The following is a 24,269-nucleotide window of genomic DNA, read 5'->3' as shown; positions in this document are numbered from 1 at the left end:
ATGCCTGATACCTGATCCCATTGACATCCCATGATCACCCAGGCTAGTGTGCTTCTTCCGTGTGGGCTTTGTTCTTCTCAGCTAGATGGCTGCTTGTTTATCTTTAAGCCCTTAAGACCCCAGACGCTATATCTTTTGATAGCCAGGCACAAGTTGAGCGGGTACTTGAGTGGAGGTCCAATGTCTGTCTGGAAATTGAACCTTAAAAAAAAAAAACCTTCTTATTGTGAATTTACATTAAACAATTCCTATTTTGCTTCATCTCATTCATTGCAGTCCCCTCAATGTGACATTGGTCATCCTTGTCCTATCTGGATTCCAAGCCTCCATCTTTCCTCACCTTCCCGAATTTTGACCTTGGGCAAATGCTGCCCCCTTGATTGAAAATGGTTGATTGCATGGGAGCAGAGGAGGGAGTCCCCGAGGGAGTACAAAGGACTGACTCTGGGGCCAGAGTGTGGCACCCCATCGGACCTGACTGAAGACCATGCCTAGAGATCAAAAATCAGACCTTGATCTATTTACAGGTTTTTCTTTCTTTTTAAAATTTTTTTCTTTTAATTAATTTATTCTTTTATGTTTTTTTTGTTGTCATCACTGTGTTCTCATTCATTGCCTATCTTGCTATGGCTTGATTTTTGGTGCATATTATTATCTCTTGAGATCTATCTAGATAAGATAGGCTGGATGAATAGTCTGGAGGAGAAAACAATGGAACCAATGGTTCTGGGGGGACACAGGAGAAGGGGAGGCGGGAGTAAGGAAGTGGTGCTGACCAACCCAGGGGCAGGGGAGCAACAAATGATCCAAAATCAGTGACAAGGAGGGTGTGAGAGGCCTGGTAGGGATTCAGCAAGGGCAATGTAGCCAAGAGAAATTACTGAAACCCAAATGAAGACTGAGCATAATAGGGGGACAAGAGGAAAGTAAAAGAAATAGAGGAAAGAACCAGATGGCAAAGGGTATTTATAGAGGTCTAAAGACTGGAATGTACATATGCAAATATATTTATATAGGAGAGTGAGGAAATAGATCTACATGCATGTATTTATAGGTTCAGTATTAAGGCAGCAGGTGGACATTGGGCCTCCACTCAAGTACTTAATGCAAGAACACGTTGTTCTATTAAATTGGCATTCCATGATACACACCTTCCCAACACAATTGCTGAAGAAAAATGTGTGCATGAGCAAATATGGAGAAGAAAGCTGATGGTGCCCGACCATCAAAAGATATAGCATCTAGGGTCTTAAAGGATTGAAGATAAACAAGTGGCCATCTAGCTGAGAAGCATCAAAACCCACATGAAAGAAGCACACCAGCCTGTCTGTCCACGAGGTATAGAAAAGACCAGTTATCAGACATCAAAGAACAAAAAGTCATTATCAGTGGGTGCCAACCTTCCTGATACGATCACTGAAGACAAACATGTGCATAAGCAAACATGGAGAAGAAAGCTGATGGTGCCCGGCCATCAAAAGATATAGTGTCTGAGGTGGTATTAAAGGCTTGAAGATAAACAAGCAGCCATCTAGCTCATAAGCAAAGCCCACATGGAAGAAGTACACCAGCCTGTGTGACCACTAGCTGTCGAAGGGATCAGGTATCAAGCATCAAAGAACAAAAAATCCTATTATTGTAAATGTGGGTGAGTGCAGAGTGGAGACTTAAAGCAATTGGATACTCCCTTACTGAAGGGTTGTGGGGAGGAGATGAGCCAGTGAGGGTGCAGGGTAGCAACAATGAAACATATAACTTTCTTCTAGTTCTTAAATGCTTCCTTCCCTCCTCCCCACCCCCACTATCATGATCCCAATTCTACCTTACAAATCTGGCTAGACCAGAGGATGTACATTGGTACAGATAGCAACTGGAAACACAGGGAATCTGGGACAGATGACTCCTTCAGGACCAGTGGTGAGAGTGGCGATGCCTTGAGGGTGGGGGGAATGTGGAGTGTAAAAGGGGAATCTATTACAAGAATCTAAGTATAGTCTCCTCCCTGGGGGATGGACAGCAGAGAAAAGCGCGGGGGGAGATGTGGGACAGTGTAACATATGACAAAATAATAATAATTTATGAATTATGAAGGGTTCATGAAGAAGGGGGAGTGGGGAGGGAGGGATGAGGAAAAAGAGTAGCCGATATTAAGGGCTCAAGTAGAAGGCAAATGTTTTGAGAATGATGATGGCAACAAATGTATATATGTGCTTGACACAATGGATGGATGTATGGATTATGATAAGAATTGTATGAGCCCCCTATAAAATGATTTTTAAAAAAAGAAAGAAAATGGTTGATTGTTCTAAGGTTTATGCTGCTGCTGTTGTTAGTGTTCCCCTCCTAGACCCGTCCATTGTTTGACTGAAAATTGAGGCATGGAGGTGAATTCAACTGCAAACCTGAGGATGACCGACGAACGGCCCTTTAAGAGTTCGAGTGGTCTCCTTCCGACCAGTAGGCCTGGTCTTTTGTCTGACCGAACTCCTTTACTGGTAGTGGTTCCTTCTTGCTGTTAGTTGCTGTGGCCCCAATACCTGGTGCCCCCTGCTCATTGGCACCACCCCTGTGACTGGTTGTGGATGAGACCACTGTGACCCTCGGGGTTTCCCTAGCTGATTCTCAGAAGCGCCTCACCAGTCCTTTCTTCCCAGTTTGCTTGGGTTTCCCTTGCTCCCTGAGGGCAGGAACACTAGGCTTCAGCCCAATACCTTGTCCAATGCCTGGCCAATAAGATGTCAGTCAATGTGCGGGCAATGCCCGGAGCTGAGGAAGTGAGCTGAGTCTGGATGTTCCTGCTTCCTTTTCCAGCTGCTGACAAACTGTCTGCTTAATCATCCGTTCGAAAATTTTGCCTGGGACTGATATTAAGCTATGGAATCCACCGGTCTAGTTTTGAATGTTTGCATCGTCTTAGCTACTTAGTACTATTATAATAGAAATACCATAAATAGGGTTTTTTTTAACAGAGATTTGTTTTCTTATAGTTTAGGAGGCAAGAGGTCCTAATTTGGGGTGCCAACCCAAAGGGGAGGCTTAAGGTCTCTCTGTTGGACGACTGAGGAAGGTCTTTGTCTCCTTAGATTGGCCTCTATCTTCCTCCCTCTCTGCTTGCTCTCTTGCTTGATGTCTCACAAGAGATGGGCTTAAGGAATGCCCCACCCAGTCTCAGTCTTGGTAACACAGCAAAGGAAACACCTTCTCAAATGGGCTTATGACCGCAGGATCTAGGTTAGGATTTACAAACTACTGTGTAAGGACACACACACACACACACACACACAATTCCATTGACAAGAAATTCTTTATTCACTCTGATGATCGGTTTTCCCTGTCTCCCTCGTTAGACTGCTCCTTCAAAGCCAGGGCCGGGCTCAGCGTGTTCTTTCTGCAACACCCAGGAAAGGGTTCTGCACAAGGGGCAGGCCAGCTGAGCAAGCAGAGGAGACAAACAGCACAGCCTCAAATACTGTCATCTAATAACAAGAACAAACACCCTCTTTTACAGGCAGTCACTGAGATTGCACCTTTATGTCCTCCAGAGCCCTCTGAGGGAGGTCACCAGTCAGAAAAGGAAGGAGCTTGGAGCCCAGGTGTTGTCAACTCTGAGATCCACGCTCATAATCACTTCTGACGGTCTCCTCTCATTCCCTGGTCGGGCCCTTCCTTCAAGAATCAAACTGCAGGTGCATTGTGTCTGTTTCCCATGCAACTTGGTGAATCAGCAGGTCCTCTAGAAGGACAACTCCCTAAGTGACCCTCCGAAGAGGTCTTGTTGGTGTCAGCAGTGACCTCCGTGGCTACTAGAGAGGACACTTCCTGGCCAGGCTGCCTTTGACCTCTGGACAAACGCAGAGAGCAGAAGTCATAAACCCTGAGGGGAGGCCTGTGAACAGCCTGTCAGACCTTGTGGCCTGGAAGCCTCTGGATAATGCTCCCACACACCCAACACAAACCCTTTGCTGCTTTGGGGGTTTTTGTTTTGTTTTTTAAAGAATCTGCAAAGCCACTACTGATCTGCCAGTTCATTGTCCCATGGTGGCCTGCAGATTGCTAGCCTGCTGGAAGCGATGCCACGGGTATTTCAAATGCCTGCAGGGTCACCATAGCAGACACATTTCAGTGAAGGCCCAAAGTGAGGGAGACAATAAAAGATAGTCAATAAAACTTTATTGAATAATAAGCAGAGCTGTGTTCTTTTCCTGTCCTTTGGCCACCTCATTGGGAGGGATGAATTCATCGGTCCCTGGAAGGAAACCCCATGTTTGGTAAGGGAGCTCCTCAATGGATGGGCACAGTCGGCACAGTCAGACGGGCTGGCTCTGGTGGACTTGAGTCAGAGCCAACCTGACGGCACATACCAATAGCAACTGCTACACAAAGGACCGTTATTGCAACAGGGCCAGCCGGTCACGTCGTGGCACATGGTGAAAAGACTGAAGTTGTCCAGGATTCGGTCTTGCTTGGATCCACAATCAATACTCATGAAATCAGCACTCAAGAGATCAAACAACGCATTGCATTGGGTAAATCTACTGCCCAAGATCACGTGAAAGTGTTGAAGAGCAAGGATGTTACACTTGGCCCAAGCCATGGTATTTTCCAGTGCCTCACATACATGTGAAAGTTGGACATTAAATAAGAAAGACCAACAAAGAATTGATATATTTGAATTATGGTGCTGGTGAAGAATCTTGAAAGTACCATGGACTGCCAAAAGAACAGCCAGATCTGCCTTGGAAGAAGTATATAGTCAGAATGCTCCTTAGAGGCAAGGCTGGGGAGACTTTGTCTCACATGCTTTGGGCATGTTATCCGGAGGGACCAGTCCCTGGAGAATGGCATCATGCTTGGTAAAGGAGAAGGGCAGAGATGGCGAAGACCGCTGATAAACTGGACGGACACCGTGGCTGCAACAATGGATTCAAACGTAAGAACAACTGTGCAGATGGCGCCGGACCAGTCTGTGCTTCATTCTGTGTTGTGCGTAGGGTCGCTGTGAGTCAGGACTTAATGATGACAGCACACAGAGGCTGGCAGCATGGATGCTTCCTCCCCTTGCAGACTGAGCCTCCTGCACACAAGAGAAGGCCTTAGCAGGGGGGACTATGTGAGGGGATTACAAGGATTGCCAGGGCGTAGTTATCCGCAATCTGCCTCCAAGGAGAGGTGAATGCTGGTTGGCTGTCCTCACCAGAAGCGACTGGGTGATAAGTACTGTCTGGTATTTCCCGCCTGCTTCCTTGCCCTCACTGCAGGCCCTGATAGCTGTGGTCCCTCCGAAGATGCAAATTACCTGAATCAGGCGGTGGTGACTCACCTGCCCCCTTTAAAGCTGCTTTGGGTTCAGCCCATGGACTGCTGGGAGAGAAGCCATGGCTCCAAGCTTCTGCCTTTTCTCCTGGGTCCTGGTCTGCTGCCTGGTGATCGCTGTGGTTGAAGGTAAGGGCCTTGTTTTTCTTCTCTGTGGGTCCACTAATGAAGAAGCCGAGGGCAATGACAAAATGTGGCTTCACGATGATGCAGTCCCGTAAACTGGGAATACTAGACATCAGCTGCCAGCAGCTCGCTGGAGAAAGAGAAAGAGGCTGCGTTCTATCTCTCCCCTGAGGAGCTGGGTTGTAGTCTCGGCTCTAGCTCCACGATTTTAGAAGTGTCACTCTCTACATATGTACTAGCAGCAATATTTTCCCCCGTCTTTATTTATTTATTTTAAATTTTATTATTTTAAAAAATCATTTTATTGGGGGCTCATACAGGTCTTATCACAATCCATGCATCCATCCATTGTGTCAGGTGCATTTGTACGTTTATTGTCCTCATCATTCTCAAAACATTTTCTTTCTACTTGACCCCTTGGTAACAGCTTATTTTCCCCCTCCCTCCCCCACCTCCCTCCCCCTCCCTCCCTCACAAACCCTTGATAATTTACAACTTGTTATTATTTTTTCATGTCTTACACTGACATGAAAGTCAGCCACTTAAGAATATTCATTAAGGTGGGGGGGGCGTGAGGATCCAAGGAGCTGTCATGGGGGGGGGAAGCACCCTTCAAATTTAAAACACTATACAAATGCAATTGGCACACACTTAACAATTTCTACATTGACTTACAACAATATCCACCTCCCGGCGTGTAGGAATATGCACTGGTAGGCGGTTAAGCTCTGCTGTTAATGACTCTCATTAAATACATTTGATCAGCTGGGTATTGGAACGCTGCTATGCGCATAGGTTTCTTTCGTTAGGATGGCAATTGATTTGATTAATTATCTTTAGGATTAGGTGAGGATCCTCTCAGGAATCCGATTTCTCCATTGCTCCGTGCATCCTTCCTTTTCCCCATTCAAAGTCTCCAGGGGCCTGGGGCAGTCATGGGTGAGTCCTGGGATAAAGGAAAGCCTGGGAAGTGGGGGGAGAGAAAGGGCAGGAAAAGCAAAGAGAGATCCTGGGTCTCACTTCCCCCCCACAAAAGACACTCAAAGTCCTTTGTTCTTCAAGGAGCAGGCACCCTGAAGTTCAACTGAGCTCTCCCTCCTCTCCCTTGCCCCAGGAGGGCTGTGCAGGGGTGCAGCCAGTCCCTAGTCAGTCCCACACAAGTTCCCTGAAAGCTCACAGCAGAATACAGCGGTCCAGACACCAGAATTCATCAGCAGAAGCGCAGCCATCCTATCCAACCTGTGTGCCAGCTCTGGCCATCGAAGATGATAATGATGTTTGCACCCACGCCCACATGACCAGGCTCCCCGGCATCATCTGCTACCCGCCCCCCCAGATAACCCAACCTCACTGCCTTCAAGTCCATGGCAACTCAGAGTGACCGTACCTGACAGGATAGGACTGCCCCCTAGGAGTTTCCCAGACTGCCGCTCTTTGCAGGAGTAGAAAGCCTGGCTGAACAGACCACCAGGCCTTTTCTCCCACGGAACAGCGGGGTGCATTTAAGCCACCAGCCTTTAGGTTAGCAGCCCCTGTCAACACTGGCTGCACCATGGGGCTCTTAGCAATGAGTTTCTGAATATCTGAGGACACACCCTTGAAATGTGAATTCTACCTTGGTTCCTCTCTCCACTGCCCTCGGGCCTCAGTCCCTCCAATGCGACTGCATTCTATCCCAGCTCAGCGCTCCGGCCCTGGCTCTGGCCGACCCCAACATTGGGACCTCCAGCCTCCCCTGCATTTACTCTTCCAGGCAGCTGCTGCTTGCTCTCCCTGCTTCCACCTCTGTTTATCGCTTCAGGCATGGGATTGCAATGCTACCGGAGGGTTGCCTTCACAAAGCTAGCTCTCTCTCTCTCTCTCTCTCTCCCTCCCTCCCTCCCTCCCTCCAGCCCCCCACTGGAGGGAGCACCAGGCAAGGTCACAGTCACATTGTTGAATTGGCTGCGCATGGAATGGAAACAGTCCTCTGTGGCATTTTCTGGGTGTCAAGTTCCTCACCTGCAAAATCAGAGCTGGGAGCACAATAGCGCCTACACAATGAATGGTCCTGCAGTTATTGTGAGTAAGCTAATCACAGCATTTACCTTTCTCTCTGGCTCACCTCGGAAAGCAAAGCGCATGCGAATCTTGCAGCAGCCTGTGTGTGTGCACCCCAAGAGAAGAAACACACCCTTCCATCTCAGGGGTCAGGCTATCTTCTCTAAAGTCAGTGCAGCTCATGACAAGCCAGCGAGGGCCTGCCCAAATAACCACGGCGTACAGGTCAGGCTTTAAAAAGTCTTCTCATCATTACTGGTGTTTTAAACCAACTAATTGTTGGTATTACACGAGCTTCATGTCTAGACTATAATAAACCCATTTAAAATTGATATCCAAATCCCAAGCAATATTCAGGCTTGTATTTATTTTACTATACTGCATTTTACAACTATCAGTTATTATTGTAAATTCTCACTGTGTTGCATAAACATACACAGAGAGGAACATTCCGAGGAGCATCCAATACCTCTGGGCAGCTCACTTTGAGCATCAGATATTATGAAGCACTGCCCTGTCACAGGGACTGCTCTGGCTACAGGAGTGTCTGGGAGGCACAGAAAAATTAACTACTTGGCTACTAACTGCAAGCTGGGAGTTCAAGTCTACCCATAGATGCCTCAGAGGAAATTGTGAAGATCAATCTGCAAAAGGTCACAGCCATTGAAACTCCATGGCGCACAATTCTACTTGGACACGCACAGGAACCCCATGAACTGGGACAAACGTGATTCAAGGAGTCTCGCTGCTGAGGACATGGCAGTGACCACCGGCTATAGTCCCAGTTGTCATGGAGGTCCTACCTGAATCATGGGGGATGCTTTAGTCTGACCGTTAGCGCGCAGATTTTACATATCCAATTCACCAGGTAGGCCCAATAAAACGGGGTTTATGCTAATGGGGCATTCCATAACATTCAAGATCCGTAGCAATAATAGCTCTTACTAAATGCACACCATGCCAAGCACTGTTCTGGGCACTATACGCATCTTATTTTATAGCATACTCACCAAAACAGTGTTGGCTGGTCCCAGCTCATACCCACCCAGTGTACAGCACAGCAAAACGCTGTCGGGTGTCGCACCATCCTCATCATTGCTGCTGTGTTGGCGCCCTTGGTTGTGGTCACTGTGTCAATTCACAGAGAGTGGTGTTTTCTCTATTGTACAAATGAGGAAGATGAAACTTGTCCTAAACTCAATGTCCTGAAATGAGTCTTGCAGCCTGACTAACGCAGCACAGTTACTAAATGGCAGCAGCCGGGCACCCTGGCTCCAGGGCTTATACTTTTCAACTTACGCCAGTCGCCCTCTCAAGATGTCTTAAGTGTGCATTTAAATATTTGACTACTTTGGTCTTACTAAGCTTGCCAAAGAACCTTTGTCTCTGACATTCAATGCCCTTGGTGATATGTCAGAATGTTGCATAAAGGGAAATGGTTGCTTATTAATTATTACATTATCCTTAAGAGGGAAGAATGTGAGAAGAACTTCTGCAATTATGGAAACTCGGATTTCCCTCAGTCAATTTGACCCTACTCTTGGCACCGTGCTAGGATGAGGAGACAGCTGTCTACAAGATGGTCCTGCAGATGTTTCGATCAGCCGAGAATATAACCCCTGAATAGTCACCGAGACTGGTGAGAGTATGAAGATGAATTCCAATAGTGTAGCAGATGCACATTGCAAGGGGCCCTAGTCCCATCCTCCAGGTAGAGAAGGATTCCCCAGGGAAATGAGACCTGAGAGCTCAATAGGAATTAGCCAGCAGAATGGGCTGGAAGGGGCACAATAGACAGCTGGAATCAACTTTAGAACAAACATTTTTTTTTATTGTGAATTAGGTGAAGGTGTACCAAGCAATTGGTCAGTTTTACATCTGATGGTTCATGCCCACATTGGTGTCAACGCACCCACTGCAGACCTACTATGACCCATCACTTATCCTGCATCCTCCACATGTCTCCGACTATCCTAGCACTCTGAGTTTTGTCCCTACATAAAGGCCGCCCTTTGGGTCCCAAATGCTCGATGATTCTGACATGAGGGTGAGTTCAGTTCCAGACCTGAAGGGCAACGAAGGGCCCTCCTCCTGGGGAGTTCATCGGTCTCTATCCAGAGAGTCGGTCTCTTTTATGATTTTGAGTTTTTAGAAGCAAAATCTCAGAGCCATTGATGATTTGGGCTAAAGTAGTTTATTTGGAGTAGAAGCCGGGTCAGATACCAATGGATTAAACAAGCATACAATAAGAGAATCAGTAAGTGTGTAGACTTCTCTTTTAAGACAGAGAATAGAAACCAAAGAATTTCAGGATCGATCACCTCAGATTTCTCTCTGAAATACGAAGCTCCAAAGACTATACTTGGAAGAGTCGGAGAGTTTTGAAAAAGCATTGAAGGGGCAGCAAAGGTTTACAAGGGAGCAGAGGGGACCAGAACTAGGAAAAGCAGAAGACTTGATGAGCAGCAGTAATTCACTCAGAGTTAGAGACGATGACTGGCACACACCTACTCTGATGAATGGCCTTGACTTGGCCTTGACTTCACTCAACTTGCAAGCTGCAACAGACTCCCAGATGAACCCCTAGAGCTCCCATGGGTTAGAACACTTGGGCTAACACAAGGGTCACAAGAAAGAGATGAGCCAGTCAGGGTGCAGTATAGCACCCTTGAAGCATACAACTTTCCTCTAGTTCTTTTTTTTTCTTTCAACTTATGTATGCACAGGTTTATTCCAAACAAACCATGATTTTTTTTCTTTTTTTTTAAATCATTTTATTGGGGGCTCGTACTATTCTTATCACAATCCATAAATCCATCCATTATGTCAAGCACATATGTACATTTGCTGCCATCATCGTTCTCAAAACATTTGCCTTCTACCTGAGCCCTTAATATCTGCTGCTCATTTTCTCCCTCCCTCCCCACTCCTCCCTATCTCATGAACCCTTCATTATTCATATATTATTATTATTGTTGTTTTGTCATATATTACACTGTTTGACATCTGCCCCTGCCCTCTTCTCTGCTGTCCCTCCCCCAAGGAGGAGGCTATACATAGATTCCTGTAATCAGTTCCCTCTTTCTACCCCACATTCCCTCCATCCTCCAGGCTTCGCCACTCTCACCACTGGTTCTGGAGGAGTCATCTGTCCTGGATTCCCTGTGTTTCCAGTTGCTATCTGTTCCAATGTACATTCTCTGGTCTAGCCAGATTTGTAAGGTAGAATTGGGATCATGATAGTGGCGGAGAGGAAGTATTTAAGAACTAGAGGAAAGTTATATGTTTCATTGTTTCTACCCTGCACACTGACTGGTTCATCTCCTCCTCCCAACCCCTCAGCAAGGGGTGTCCAGATAGCTACCACTGGGCTTTGAGTCTCCACTCTGCACTCACCCACATTTACAATGATCTGATTTTTTGTTCCTTGATGCTTGACACCTGATCCCTTCGACAGCTCGTGGTCACACAGGCTGGTGTGTTTCTTCCATGTGGGCTTTGATGCTTCTCAGCTAGATGACCTCTTGTTTATCTTCAAGCCTTTAAGACCCCAGACGCTATATCTTTTGATAGCCGGGCACCATCAGCTTTCTTCACCACATTTGCTTATGCACACATTTTTCTTCAGCAATCGTGTTGGGAAAGTGTGCATCCTGGAATGCCAATTTATTAGAACAAAGTGTTCTTGCATTGAGTAAGTGCTTGAGTGGAGGCCCAATGTCCATCTGCTGCCTTAATACTAAACCTATAAATATATGCACATCGATCTGCTTCGCCCCACTCATATAAATACATTTACATATGTACATTCCAGTCTTTGGACCTCTATAAATACCCTTTGTCACCTAGTTCTTTCCTCTATTTCCTTTTACTTTCCACTTGTCCCACTATCATGCTCAGCCTTCATTTGGGTTTCAGTAATTTCTCTCGGTTACCTTGCCCTTGTTGACTCCCTACCCAGCCACTCACACCCTCTTTGCTGCTGAATTTGGATCACTTATTGCTCCCCTGTCCCTTGGTTGGTCAGCACCGCCTCCCTGCCCCCTCATCCCCCTCTCCCACCCTCTAGTTCTTTAATGCTTCCTCCCCACTCCACCCCCACTATCATAACCCCAATTCTACCTTACAAATCTGGCTAGCTTAGAGCATGTACACTGGTACAGATAAGTGCTTGAAACACAGGGAATCCAGGACAGATAAACCCCTCAGGACCAATAATGAGAGTAGTAATACCAGGAGGGGAAGGGGAAGGTGAGGGAGTAAGGGGGAACTGATCACCATGATCTACATATAACCCCCTCCCTGGGGGGGGGGGGTGGACAACAGAAAAGTAGATGAAGGAAGACATCAGTCAGTGGAAGACCTGAAAAAAATAATAATTTATAAATTATCAAGGGTTCATGAAGGAGAGAGGCGTGGGGGAGGGGGGAAATGAGCTGATAACAAGGGCTCAAGTAGAAAGAAAATGTTTTGAAAATAATGATGGCAACATATATACAATTGTGCTTGACACAATGGATGGATGGATGGATTGTGATAAGAGCTGTAAGAGCCCCCAATAAAACAATTTTTTAAAAAAAGAACTCTTGGCCTAGTAAACCAGTGACCTGAAAAAAAGAGGGGGGGAAATTCCCATGTATCCAGTCTGTTAAAAGAACATGGCTTTATGTAATTCTCCCTCCATTCTTGGGTAGGTGATTAAGGCAAGCTTATGCTTTCTTTAATCTTGAAAATTCCAGGAAGAGAACGCTGCAGAGTCCTGGGCAACCCAGAGTCAGAGAAAACCTACCAGGCAGGTTCTCACGCCAAACGGTTCCCAGGACGACTTGGAGAATGGCCTGGAGAAACGAAATGAACGCGAAAGCGGGGACGGTTGTAACAGATGGGCCACATTTCATTGGCTGGCATAGCTCATGCCTAGTCAATGCTAATCGCACTCAAAATGCCAAGACGGAGTTTAAGAATGAGGCTGACTTCTCTCCAGGGACTGAATTCTGGGCAGAAAGTTGTCATGTCTCAAAAATTTAGAATCGATCTAATAATGTAGAAAGACAGAATGGGTACTGCAGGATTGAATAGTCTCCTGTAGTCTAAGACGTTTCATCTAGCTTGTTACAGGATTTTTACACTAGGACATCTGTTTTCATATTCCGTAGCCTGTGTGGATATTGGACAAAGAGTATTTAGTTATTCATAGAATATACACACATTAAGCCAGCTTTAGATTAGAAAAAAAAGATGCATTATTACAAGCTGCAAATACTAAAAAGAAAAACTGAGGCTACACCATCTACTTCTCTGTTCTCTTATCTTTTTGCCTTGATGCCTTCTCACAGTCTGCTCTGTGCAGACCGGCTTCTCTGCTTACTGAGCATTCACCTGGACAAAACCTGACATTCTGCCCAACCCTATATGCACTGACATCTTCCACTAACTGTGCCTCGTGGTTGAAGTTCTCAAGAGAAATCTGATTGGATACTGGGCAGCCAATGAATGGATTGAATGTGTATCAATCCAATTAGCCACTAACAGAAGATGTGCACGACTGTCCCTTTCAGGGACTATGGAGGAAGCAGAATTGCTTGAAGGAGCTATGGACACATCTAATATACCCAATGGACTGAACACGGCTGTTCTAAAGAACAGAGGCCAACGCAATCTACCGTGTTACAATGCCTTCAGAACCCAAGTTTCAACACTATTCATAAAAGAGATGGAAAACCCAATCACCAACTTTATATGAAAATAAAAGAGACTAAAGAAGAAGAACAGAGTAGGAGGCCTCTCAGTTCCCAATCTCAAACCCTCTTACATCGCCATGGCAGTCAAAACAGCCTGGTACAGATACCGTGATAAACACGTAAACAATTGGAACAGAATTAAAAACCCAGAAATAAATTCACCCACCGATTGGCAGCTGATCTTTGACAAACAACTGAATCACATTAAAGGAGAAGAGGTGGTCTCTTTCACAAATGGCAAAAATGGATATTCCTTTGCAGAAGAATGAAACAGGACTCATATCTCATACCACATACAAAAATGAACTCAAAATGGACCAATGAACTAAATGTGAAACCTAGAACTACAAAGATGAATGAAAAAATAGGGACAAAATTGGGGAACCTAATATACAGCATAATTATACTATCCAATACACTGTCAAAATGCCCTATGAAAAATATACACACCGTACAAGAAACTCAATGGCAGGGACCTCCTATTTCATCCACAAAGTAAAGACAGAACCCATTGACTAGGAAGAATTCTTGGCAATGACAGATGAGAAAAACACTAATCTATAAACGTTATAGAAAATTTCAACAACTCAACAAGTAAAAGACGATCAGTCTAGTTTTTTAAATGGGCCAAGGACACAAACAGACACTTTACCAAAGAAGACACCCAGGAAGCTGACAAACATAGGAAGATCAGTAAGCCATTGAGAGCTTGCACATCAAAAGAGCAAGACACCACATCACCCATGCATCAACAGCCAGGGCCAGAAACACAGAAAGCAAACGCTGGCAGGTGGAAACCCCAAGACTATGGCCCTTCATCACCCTTCAGGTGTGCACCTGAATTCACCCATGTTAGAATAATCAACCGCTTAAAACCAAAGGGGTAGCATTTACCCCAGAACAAAATAGGGAAGGAGGAAGGGATGCAGACATCACAAGGAAGATGTGCAATAAGGGATGGGGCGTTGAAGAGATCACAATGGATTCGTTTTATAAGTACAAACCATTGAATGTAAAGCTTGTGATCTGCTCTGTCAACGTTCACCTAATTCACTGTAAAATGTTGTAAAAAAGAAAGAAAAAAAAGGGGGGCATGAGTTCTTCCTCAGCACCTCGGTATTCTCAACTTCCTGTGAGGAGTTCATTTTTCTGTCCCCCGTGTTTGACAGGCCTTTCCAAGCCTTATTTGCCCAGGGTAGGGAACAAATCTATTAAGATGCGTCGGGTCGCCATGAGTTCAAATGGGTTTCCTGGGAATTGGGTGTTTGTCTTATTTTAAGGAGCAAAGAAAAGATTTCACACAGGGAAGCTTGCTTTTTCAGCCTTCAATTGTCTGAGACACTTAGAGGAATACCTTGAGCCTGGCGCTTGATCCAAATTTCTTCTCAGAGACTAACTGCAGCCTGGTCATCAATTCTCTTCCCTCTGCTGCACGCAAATGTCCCTTCCTAGAAGACTCTTCACTGCTGGGCCAAGTGAGGCTGGCCCTTTGGATGACTGACCTTTGGGGGCAGTTATTTTTACCTCCTTAAGCATTGGTTAAAGGAGCCCTGGTGGGTCGTGGGGTGCACATTGGGCTGCCAACCACAAGGTCAGCAGTTCAAAACCACCGGCTGCTCCAAAGGAGGAAGATGATGCTTTCTTCCCCCACTGAAATGTTACAGTCTCAGAAACTCACAAGGGCAGGTCAGCCCTGTCCTAGCAGGTCACTATGAATTAGAATGGACTCAATGGCAAGTGAGTGTGACTCTTCCAGTCACACTGGTAAAGTTCTTGTTTTCCACCAGTGTTTTGTTTTTAGCAAGGTACCCTCAAGCGCACACATCTTGAAGGCACAAGTGGACTACGTTTTACATCTACACACTTTCGTGCGTAAGCATGTTGTTAGGGCTCAAAGTCGAGAAAGGGAGAGACTCCCTATATGCAACACAGAAACCAGGAGACCAAAACGTTGATCTTGAGCCAGTCTGAGAGGCGTGCATGGATGTGCACAGCAGGGGCCAGCTGGACAAGAAAGGATCCACCAAGGGGTCACCGTGTGGCCTCTGCTTATACCAATTCACCTACATCTAGGAACGAGATGGGCTATTGAAACTCTCTGCACCGGCGACGTTAGGAACCTGAAATGCATGATTGAGTTATTACTGCGTGCACCAACGGTATGATGTGGCAGGTTTGGATTTGGCCTGGCTATGTGATGGGGCAAGTGTCCTCTGGATGAGCTGAGGGGCACACTGGGAATCCTTGTGTAGCTGAAGTGTGGCCATTTTGGAGGGTTAGCCCATGTCCCTGAATATGTGTGTATGCATGTGTATGTGTGTGTGTATTTCATATATGTGTAAATATCAATCAGATATGAAATCGTTCCTTAGTATTCTTTCGACTATAACATCCACACCTATCGCAAGGTATATATTTTTTGGCATTTATTTTAAAATATAGGTTTAATTTGTTCTGGAACTTCCTAACAGGGCAATTTTCATTTATCCATCCATGTATTTTCATCCAGCCTTTTAAAAAAATTTTTTATTAAATACTTTATCAGGGTCTCTTACCTCTCTCTTTTTTTAAATCGTTTTAGTAGGGGCTCATACAACTCTTATCACAATCCATACAAACATCAATTGTGTAAAGCACATTTGTACATTCATTGCCTTCATCATTCTCGAAACATTTGCTCTCCACCTAAGCCCCTGGCATCAGCTCCTCATTGTTATCCCTCCCTCCCCTTATGAACCCTTGATTTATACATTATTATTTTGTCATATCTTGCACATATCACCCACTTTTCTGTTGTCCATCCCCCAGCGAGGAGGTTATATGTAGATCCTTGTAATCGGTACCACCTTTCCAACCCACCCTCCCAGTATCTGCACTCACACCACTGACCTGAAGGGATCATCCGCCCTGGATTCCCTGGATTTCCAATTCCTATCTGTACCAGTGTACATCCTCTGGTCTAGCCAGATTTGTAAGGTAGAATTGGGATCATGATAGTGGGGGGGGGGGGTATTTAGGAACTAGAGGAAAGTTGTATGTATCATCGTTGCTACACTGCATCCTGACTGGCTCATCTCCTCCCCGAGAACTTTCTGTAAGGGGCTGTCCAGTGGCCTATTATTTATAGGTTTAGTATTAAGGTAGCAGATGGACATTGGGCCTCCACTCAAGTACTCCCTCAATGCAAGAATACTTTGTTCTCTTACATCACTTATCTTAATACATTCATCCATTGTGTCAAGCACATTTGTACATATGTTGCCATCATCATTTTCAAAGCATTTCTTTCTACTTGAACCCTTGGTATATGCTCATTTCCTCCCTCCCTCCCTCACGAACCCTTAATAAGTTATAGATTATTATTTTCATATCTTACATTGTCCTCTGTCTCCCTTCACCCACTTTTCTGTTGTCCCTCCCCCAGGAGGGGTTACATGTTGATCCAGCCTTTGGATCTGCATAGTGTTCCTAGGGTCCATCCATGTCTTCATATTAGTGGTTCTTCCTTTCAATCACTGAGTGGGCTCGCATTGTATGAACATACACTGCTTGTTTAGTTAGTCTCCTGTTGGGGGTCACTTGGCATTTTTCCAGTTTTAGACTATTATGAGAAAGGCCATTAGAAGCATCCTTGAATGTGTCCTTCTGTCGATAATATGCACTTATTTCCCCCATGAAGTTGCCTGGCATAGAATTGCTGGGTCATAATGTGTCTCTATGCATCGTATTAAATGTGGGCAATTCATCTAACCATGCTTTGAGGTTCCTCTACTTCTCTCTTCTCATTGTTCACCCCTGCTACTCTCCTAAAGTACCTTCCTCCTGCTTCTGTGATCAGGTCTGATGTTGAACCTGTGTCTTCTTCCCTACAGGGCAAGGAGTCACCACCCCTCCCGGAGACTCCCACAATGATGTGGACCCTACGAACTGCCAGATCTTTACCCTTACCCCTCCTCCTGCCACAAGGAATCCGGTGACGAAGATCCAGCCCATCACAAGGACCCCCAAGTGTCCCTTTCATGTTTTCCCAAGGAGAAAGCCCAGATTTCACACTAGGTTCCTACACAGACCCTCACTTCCCCCCAGGTGCAACCATCGTTTTCTCTACAGACCATTCTGGCCACTCCGTGGCCAAGTGCCGCATAGATATTTCCCAAGTGGCCAAGTGCCGCATAGATATTTTCTTAGGAGAAATCACTGGAGGGGAAGTTCATCCTCTGAGGAAAGCTGAAAGAAGCCGTGAAGTGAAGCAAAAAGAAGCCAGTTTCTGTCATCTCTTGCCACACTGAAACGACTGGAGGGGAGGATTAAGGATCTTAAACTCTACTGATTCTAAAGCATTCTCTTTGTTTTGCAGCCTACTGGCAGTGGCTACATTATTGTCAACCCCAATATTTTTTATGATTACTACCTGCAAATAAAATCTTAAAATAGATGATTCCAATCATTAATATCCATATTGAGATGTCAGAAAAATCTCTTCTTCTAAATCGGAATGTGCGCTACAGAACCAAATCCTGCCCGGCCGTGCGCCAGCCTCACCACCATGCCTGTCCTCTAACCCATCGTGGCAGCCACAATGTCAACCCAGCTTGTCAAGGACGTCCTCTCGTCCACTGCCCCTCGACGTCACCAAGCACGCTGTCCTTCTCCAGGGACTGCTCTCTCCTGACAACACGGCCAAAGCCTATCAGAGAAGTCTCACCATCCTTGCCTCTCAAGTGCACTCTGGTCCTACCTCTTCCAAGATAGAGAACAGAACGTCATAAAAACACGAATGACATGCTTTTCTACTCATTGGAAAATGTGCCGAGCAAAGTGCATTTACAAAGTAAACTTTATAACAAATCATAAAAACTAAAGTGAAACAATGTTGTTGGGGGGTTGACTACAGGTGCTTCCTTGTAAAAGATACCATCGATGGGGTTCGTGGTGGAGGGGCTCGCTGCCGTTGGCCCGTTCCAATGCGGAGACCAGTAGCTGGAACTGCTCCACGGGGTTTGCAAGGCTGTGACCGCCCATCCAGGAGCAGATGGCCAGGCATGAGTTCTGTGTTGCCCCTGAGTGAACTTGAACTGCAGTTTTCATTAGTAGTGCAGCACTTAGCCGTTTGGCAGTGTGGTTATGCATTTGGTTGCTAAACATAAGATCAATACCTTGACGCCACCCCTGGCTATGAGTGAGCAAGACAGGGCTTTCAACTCCCATAAAGAGTGCCAGTCTCTAAGGGAGCTGATGGCAAAGGGCTCAAGAAGTAAGAGAATGTTTTGAGAATGATGGTGGCAGGCATTGTACAATGAAGCTTGATCTGATCAAAGTGTGGATTGTTATAATATCTGTAAGAGCTTCCAATAAAGTAAATTTAAAAAGAGTAAAGAGTTGCCGTCTCTGAAACTTACAGGGACAGTTCTATCCTGTCCTGTAGAGAGTCATCATGTATGGGCTTCAACTTGATGGCAATGAGTTTGGGGGTTTTGTTTGGAAAGACTCCTCTAGATTGGATTATCTGGCCCAAATGACTCTATGCCTTCGCTGTAGTATCGAAATGTATCTTAATGTTAACTTTTTCAGCACTGATGCAAATTACTGTCATAAATTTCTCATTATGTTTCCTATTGTTATCAAGATACTAACTGAAGTTATATACGTCCACTGAAATTTTTAACGTGGCTTCTGTCTCAATGGCCTGATTTTAAAGCCAAAACCAAAGTCCACTTGTAAGTGGCCTCAAAGCCATTGAGTAGATTCCAAAACTCACAACCACCTGAGACTGTGACACTGGAAGCCTTTCCGGAAGTTGATGGCCTTTGCTCTCTCCCATGGAATGCCTGCTCAAGATTGAACAGTCAACCTGTGGTTAGCAGCCCAAAGACTGACCCACATTACCACCTGGGTGAAAATTCACTCAGTCATAAATTCACTCAGTTATAGAAATCATAGAGATTTACAGCCTCAAAAAACCACACGGCCTGTCCCACCCTGTTCTGTAGGGTGAACCGGGAGTCGGCTAGAGTAGACTGTATCATGAGTGTGGGGTGAACCTGGTATCCTTCGCACGCAACCCGGCTCAGAAAGGCCTCAGGTTCAAGCACCGGCTGTCTCCTTGGTCACTCTGGGCACTCTGCCTCTGTTGGGGTCACTCCGTGTGCTGGCCACACAGGAGCTTGCATTTTGCAGGTGTGGTCAGTGGCTACACCTGTTGCTCCTGAAATCAGGGACACCTAAGGTCTGAAAGGAGTCACGAACTTAAAGGTTGGTGCTTTGAATCTGCACAGCACCTCTGTGGGAGGAAGCCCGGCCATCTGCTTCCATCAGACCACCCCCTTTGGGAACCCCAGAATGCAGTTCTGCTCCGAAACATTGCCTCCTTCCTCCCCAGCGGAGAAGGAGGGACCTTAGAGACCCACGCGTTCTAGGGAGGGTTGTCTGCGAGAGAAAAATACTGGCTGTCGTGCTGTGCCTCCTTGATCCATTAAAAGGGGAAAGAGCCGTTTTCTTCCTCTACCGGCTTCACGGTGCTGTTAGATGCCGGCAAGTCGGATCAACTCACAGGCCTGTGCGCACAAGGCAGCGCGGCCTGTGGCTCCCCTCCTTCCTCCACGGGGTCTGCGTTTGAGCCCATTGTTGCAGCCGCTGGGTCAACTCATCGTCCTCAACATTGGGACGAGACTTCTTCTGACACAAATTTGTTAGTTTGCCTGGTCAAAAAAACAACAACAACAAACCCTACCATCTAGACCATTCCCTCTACAGGGTTCCGGGGCTGGAAAGACCGCCCTTCTTTGTCCCCAGAGAGCCTGGTGGGTCTCAACTGTCAGCCTTACAGCACCCCCTGGCCGTGCATGACATGTCCGGCTTTCTTCACCATACCGTCCTTCAAGGTCTTCCACTCCGCTGGCCTTCCTTAGTCAAGGCATATGAGGCCGGGATGAAGCACACCTTCATCCCCCAGGTGACAGCTTTGAAAAGAAAGTTTCCTTTATTTGCTTCAGAACAAGTTTTTATTATAAGAACAGCTATTTGCTTCCAAAGTAGAGGGGTAAGTTAAAACGTACTTGAAATCCTTATCAAGAATCTCTGCATTTGGTATTAAGCCTGGTCTGTTCGCATTTTAAGTTGGCGGGGACATAGCCAGAAAACCTTAGGCAAACTTTTTAAAACCCTTTTGATTGTGATTGGAGTGAAGGTTTCCCAACAAATTGGTGTTACATTCGGGAATTTGTGCACACTGTGTTTCCTGACATGATGGCAGTCCCCACAGGCTCCCAGCACACTTCCCTGCTCCCCCCTGTGTCTTCTTCCGTTTGCCCCTCTCCTACCCATTCCTGCCGTCAGAGGCTTATCTGAGACCAAATGCTGCCCTTAGATCTCATATTCGAAGGAGTATGGACCTTCCCATGTTATTGTTCACATTATAGGCCTGCCGGCTGTTTGGCTAAAAGTTGAGCCTTCCGGTGAATTCAGGGATGAGTCTCAAGAATGACTAAGGGCCAGATTCTTGGGGGACTCCACCAGTGACCAGTGTTTGTCATATTGCTAGGTAGCCAGAAACAGGAAGAAACCGGGGGGATGGGGAAGCTGTCTTTCCAAATGCCTGCCTCAGGCCACAATAAAGGGGCTATAGGGAAATCAGGCACCCATTAGACGCCTACCGGAAAATCCAGAACTAAGCATGAGTGGGGAGCCAAGTCCCCTAGGCCCAGGTGGAAGATCCACCTTGGCACACAGACTAGGCACCAGCAATATTACATCACCCAGGTGCGCTTAAAATCAGTCAATAAGATCAGCCAATACCCTCAACCACGCCTCCTGGCCAGTGGGATAAAAGCTGGCCTCGGGCGGGCCACTGCCCCCTTTTACTCTCCAATCTCTTGTTGGGTGTTCCCTTGAAAGTCGGAGGGGGGCTCCCGGACGCACTGGAGCTCCCACTCAGGCCTCTCTGTTGCCTGCGCCCCCGCCCCCCCCCCTTCCAGGAATTCCTGGTTCTGGGCGGGCATGTGCTTTTTGAGACCGGCATACCAGGAACTTCCCTTTCCTCATAAGAGTCACGTAAATAACAAAACATGCTTCGGCCACGTGAATTCTTTCAGCGTTATGAAGCAAGAACCGAGGTGCCCCAATGAGAAACCTAACAATACCAGTAAGCCTAGTCTTTTAACTATTATTAGCATTATTTTGTGCCTAGGGCCAATTTGAAGATAGATAAAGATTTTTACTTGACTCTCATCTCCTTTTCTACACCTTCCCCCCTTGATTCTGGCATGTTACCTATGTACTCGGTGTCCTCATGGTGCCCCACTGCCCACAACCAGCCTGGCCTTCTTCCTGAAACACTGGAACTTTTGCCATCCAATGCTTGACGGTTCTGAAATCTTGCCCAGTGATACGTCAATCTCAGGTAAACAGGTAAACCAAAGGCAGACAACAGCCAGAATACACTAATCACTGCACCCATCAAACAAACAAGGGTATTCCTATAAACGCCTTTTTTCAAAATAATTCTAGGAAAGATTGTGTCATTGCTCCCCCTTGACTATGTATATTGTTGTTATGTCCCATGGTGTCAGGAGGCCATCCTTACACATGTTCTTAGGTTGAGCCCATTAGGGCAGCCCCATGTCAATCCTTGTGGTGGGAAACCTGCCTCTATTTTGCTGCCCCTCTACTTTCCGAAGCATGATCTTCTTCTCCAGGGACTAGTCTCTCCTGACAACATGTCCAAAGTACATGAGATGAAAATCTTGCCATCTTTGCCACTAAGGATTATTCAGGCTGTACTTCTTCCTAAACAGATTTGTTTGTTCTTTTGGCAGTCCATAATATTTTCAATACTCATTGCCAGCACCTTAATTCAAAAAGCATGTCAATTATTCTTCAGTTTCCCTTATTCAGTGTCCAACTTTCACCTGCATATGAGGAGATTGAAATGCCCTGGCTTGTGTCAGTGCACTTTACTTCTTGCCATCCCTAGCATCCCTAACCCCCTGACTTTTCTGCACTCTGAACAGGTTTCAGGTAGCACATTTACACCATGCAACTTCATTGGATGATCTTCAGCAAAATTTTGCTTGCCTCTGATATTAGCAATATTGTTATATAATTGGAGCATTCTCTTGGGTCCCCTTTCTTTGGAATTAAAATGTGGAACAATCCATTTCCTGACGCAGCCTGCAGCTAGGAAGGCTATTCCCATCCCTGGTCCATGGTCAGAGGGGAGGCACCAGAGGGCTAATCCACATGTTTGACCTAACACATCTGCCATAATTGGCTTTGCAATGCTCTCTGACTGTTAACTGGTCTACTCACACCCATCAACTGTGACTGGAGGAGATTCCCCAGAAGCTTAATCCATGTGTGGACACTACAAATGGAGCTTGGGCTTCCACTGTCAGCAGTGGCCTTCGGTAGCAATATGTCTACATTAACCTCATGTATGCATCTAGAGAGATTCACTCAAGTGATTGGATCACAGCCAGTTCAAATATATAGGTCTGGTGGTGTGCTGGAAATTCCTGCAGGTTTGTATTCCAAGACCCAAAGGCCCATAGGTCAGATGATGGGAAGAGTACAGAGGAGAAAGGTATAAAGGGAGGGACAGGGGGAGGGGGGACAGAAAGAGGAGGGAGAGCATGCACACGTTCAGACTCTACAAAAATATCTTTGTAATCTTGAGGCAGACCGCATCTTAAATAATCTTCCATTTCAGTGGATGGATGGATTACGTGCGCTCTCACTGTGGAAGGTGATCACACAGACATCCATTACACTGCATTAGGGAACAGCAAAGCACAGCCTAGTCAAACCGACACACAAATTACCATCTAATTACACCAAGAGAAAAATCTCTCTCACAATTTCAATCCTCTCTCTCTGTCTCGCTCGCTCCTTCCTCTTTGTCAGAAAGCCTTCCTCCCTGCTCTGAGCGATCTCTTGTTCCAGTGCAGCACAAAGTGGCACCTGACAGCGCTGCGGTCTCCATGAGTACCGTAACTATGGCAACATCAAAGAACATGCCTCCGCGATCAAGTTTTCCATCAGAAAATGCAGTCTTGCCTAGTTCATCTCGTATCGATAGGAGAAGATGGCGATGCCTTCTGGCCACAGGATCGCCATGGGGTTTACATCTGAAAGGGGGCACTTTCCTGGTCACAGGAAGACCAGGTCAGTTGTGCCTGAACGCCAGCACCTTGCTTTCCACCTGTCTTCTTCTCCTGGCACTCGTCAGCACAACCACCTCTGCAGGAAATCCTACATAAACCCCAGGCTCAGACCCCTTTTCTTCCCTGCCCACGATGCATCAAGGGATGTGTTTGGAGCTGGCTTTTGATAAACTCTGCTCTTTATTGTCATCCAGTTTACCGTTACATCATAAAGGTTTGTAACCGTGCCTATGGGGGTGCGACGGTTTACCCTGATCCTCCAACGCCACCCTGTCAGATTTTCTCAGCATATTGCAGTACCCCGCCATGATGGAGTCCTAGAGGACTCCTTAGGGAACATGCACTGTGCAGTGAATTGGTAAAAACCTACCTGCGTCACGGTCTTTTTAGCGTCGTTATCACCACAAACCATGTGCAGGCAGCATGTGCGTGCACTTGACCATTCTAGGCCTCCATGACAATCCCGCAGCACCCACCCTGCTTCTGAATGATGGAAATGGTGACCCCAAGTGCTCCTCCACCCCTTCTCCTCCTCTTCCTTCTTAATTCGCAGGGATTCAGAACACACACACACACACACACACACACACACAAGAGTAACTCAAGACCACCACCTCCCTGGCAGCCTCCTGCCCGTCAAGATGAGTGTCACCTTAGAGTGGCGTACAACCTGTTGGAGCCTCCCAGCCTGACAGGCTGAGTGCAGCATGGGGAGACGTTTCCTGACCCACTTCCGAGCCCAGTCCCTGACTGTAGGACCACAACCCACCAGCCAGCCTGGAGCGGAGCGGCCCTGAGCTCAGAACCCTGTTCCCTGAGCCCTGCCTCTGCCTCTGGGGCTGCTCCTGGGCCAGGATGGGCTGAGCCCTGGGCTGCCCTCCCCAGTTCT

General features: G+C 46.4%; 1 protein-coding gene across 1 annotated transcript; it reads left to right on the top strand.

The window, feature by feature from the left end:
• Window positions 1-5,375: 5,375 nt before the first annotated feature.
• On the top strand, window positions 5,376-17,649 carry ODAPH (odontogenesis associated phosphoprotein). Its single transcript, XM_075543554.1, has 3 exons — window positions 5,376-5,442; window positions 17,093-17,355; window positions 17,578-17,649. The coding sequence occupies exons 1-3, from the start codon at window positions 5,376-5,378 to the stop codon at window positions 17,647-17,649; spliced, it is 402 nt and encodes a 133-aa protein (XP_075399669.1).
• Window positions 17,650-24,269: the final 6,620 nt, after the last annotated feature.

The sequence above is a fragment of the Tenrec ecaudatus genome, chromosome 3, assembly GCF_050624435.1.
Source record: "Tenrec ecaudatus isolate mTenEca1 chromosome 3, mTenEca1.hap1, whole genome shotgun sequence".
Taxonomy (NCBI): Eukaryota; Metazoa; Chordata; class Mammalia; order Afrosoricida; family Tenrecidae; genus Tenrec; species Tenrec ecaudatus.
The sequence above is the reverse complement of the archived record's forward strand: the minus strand, read 5'-3'. Positions and strand labels throughout refer to the sequence as shown.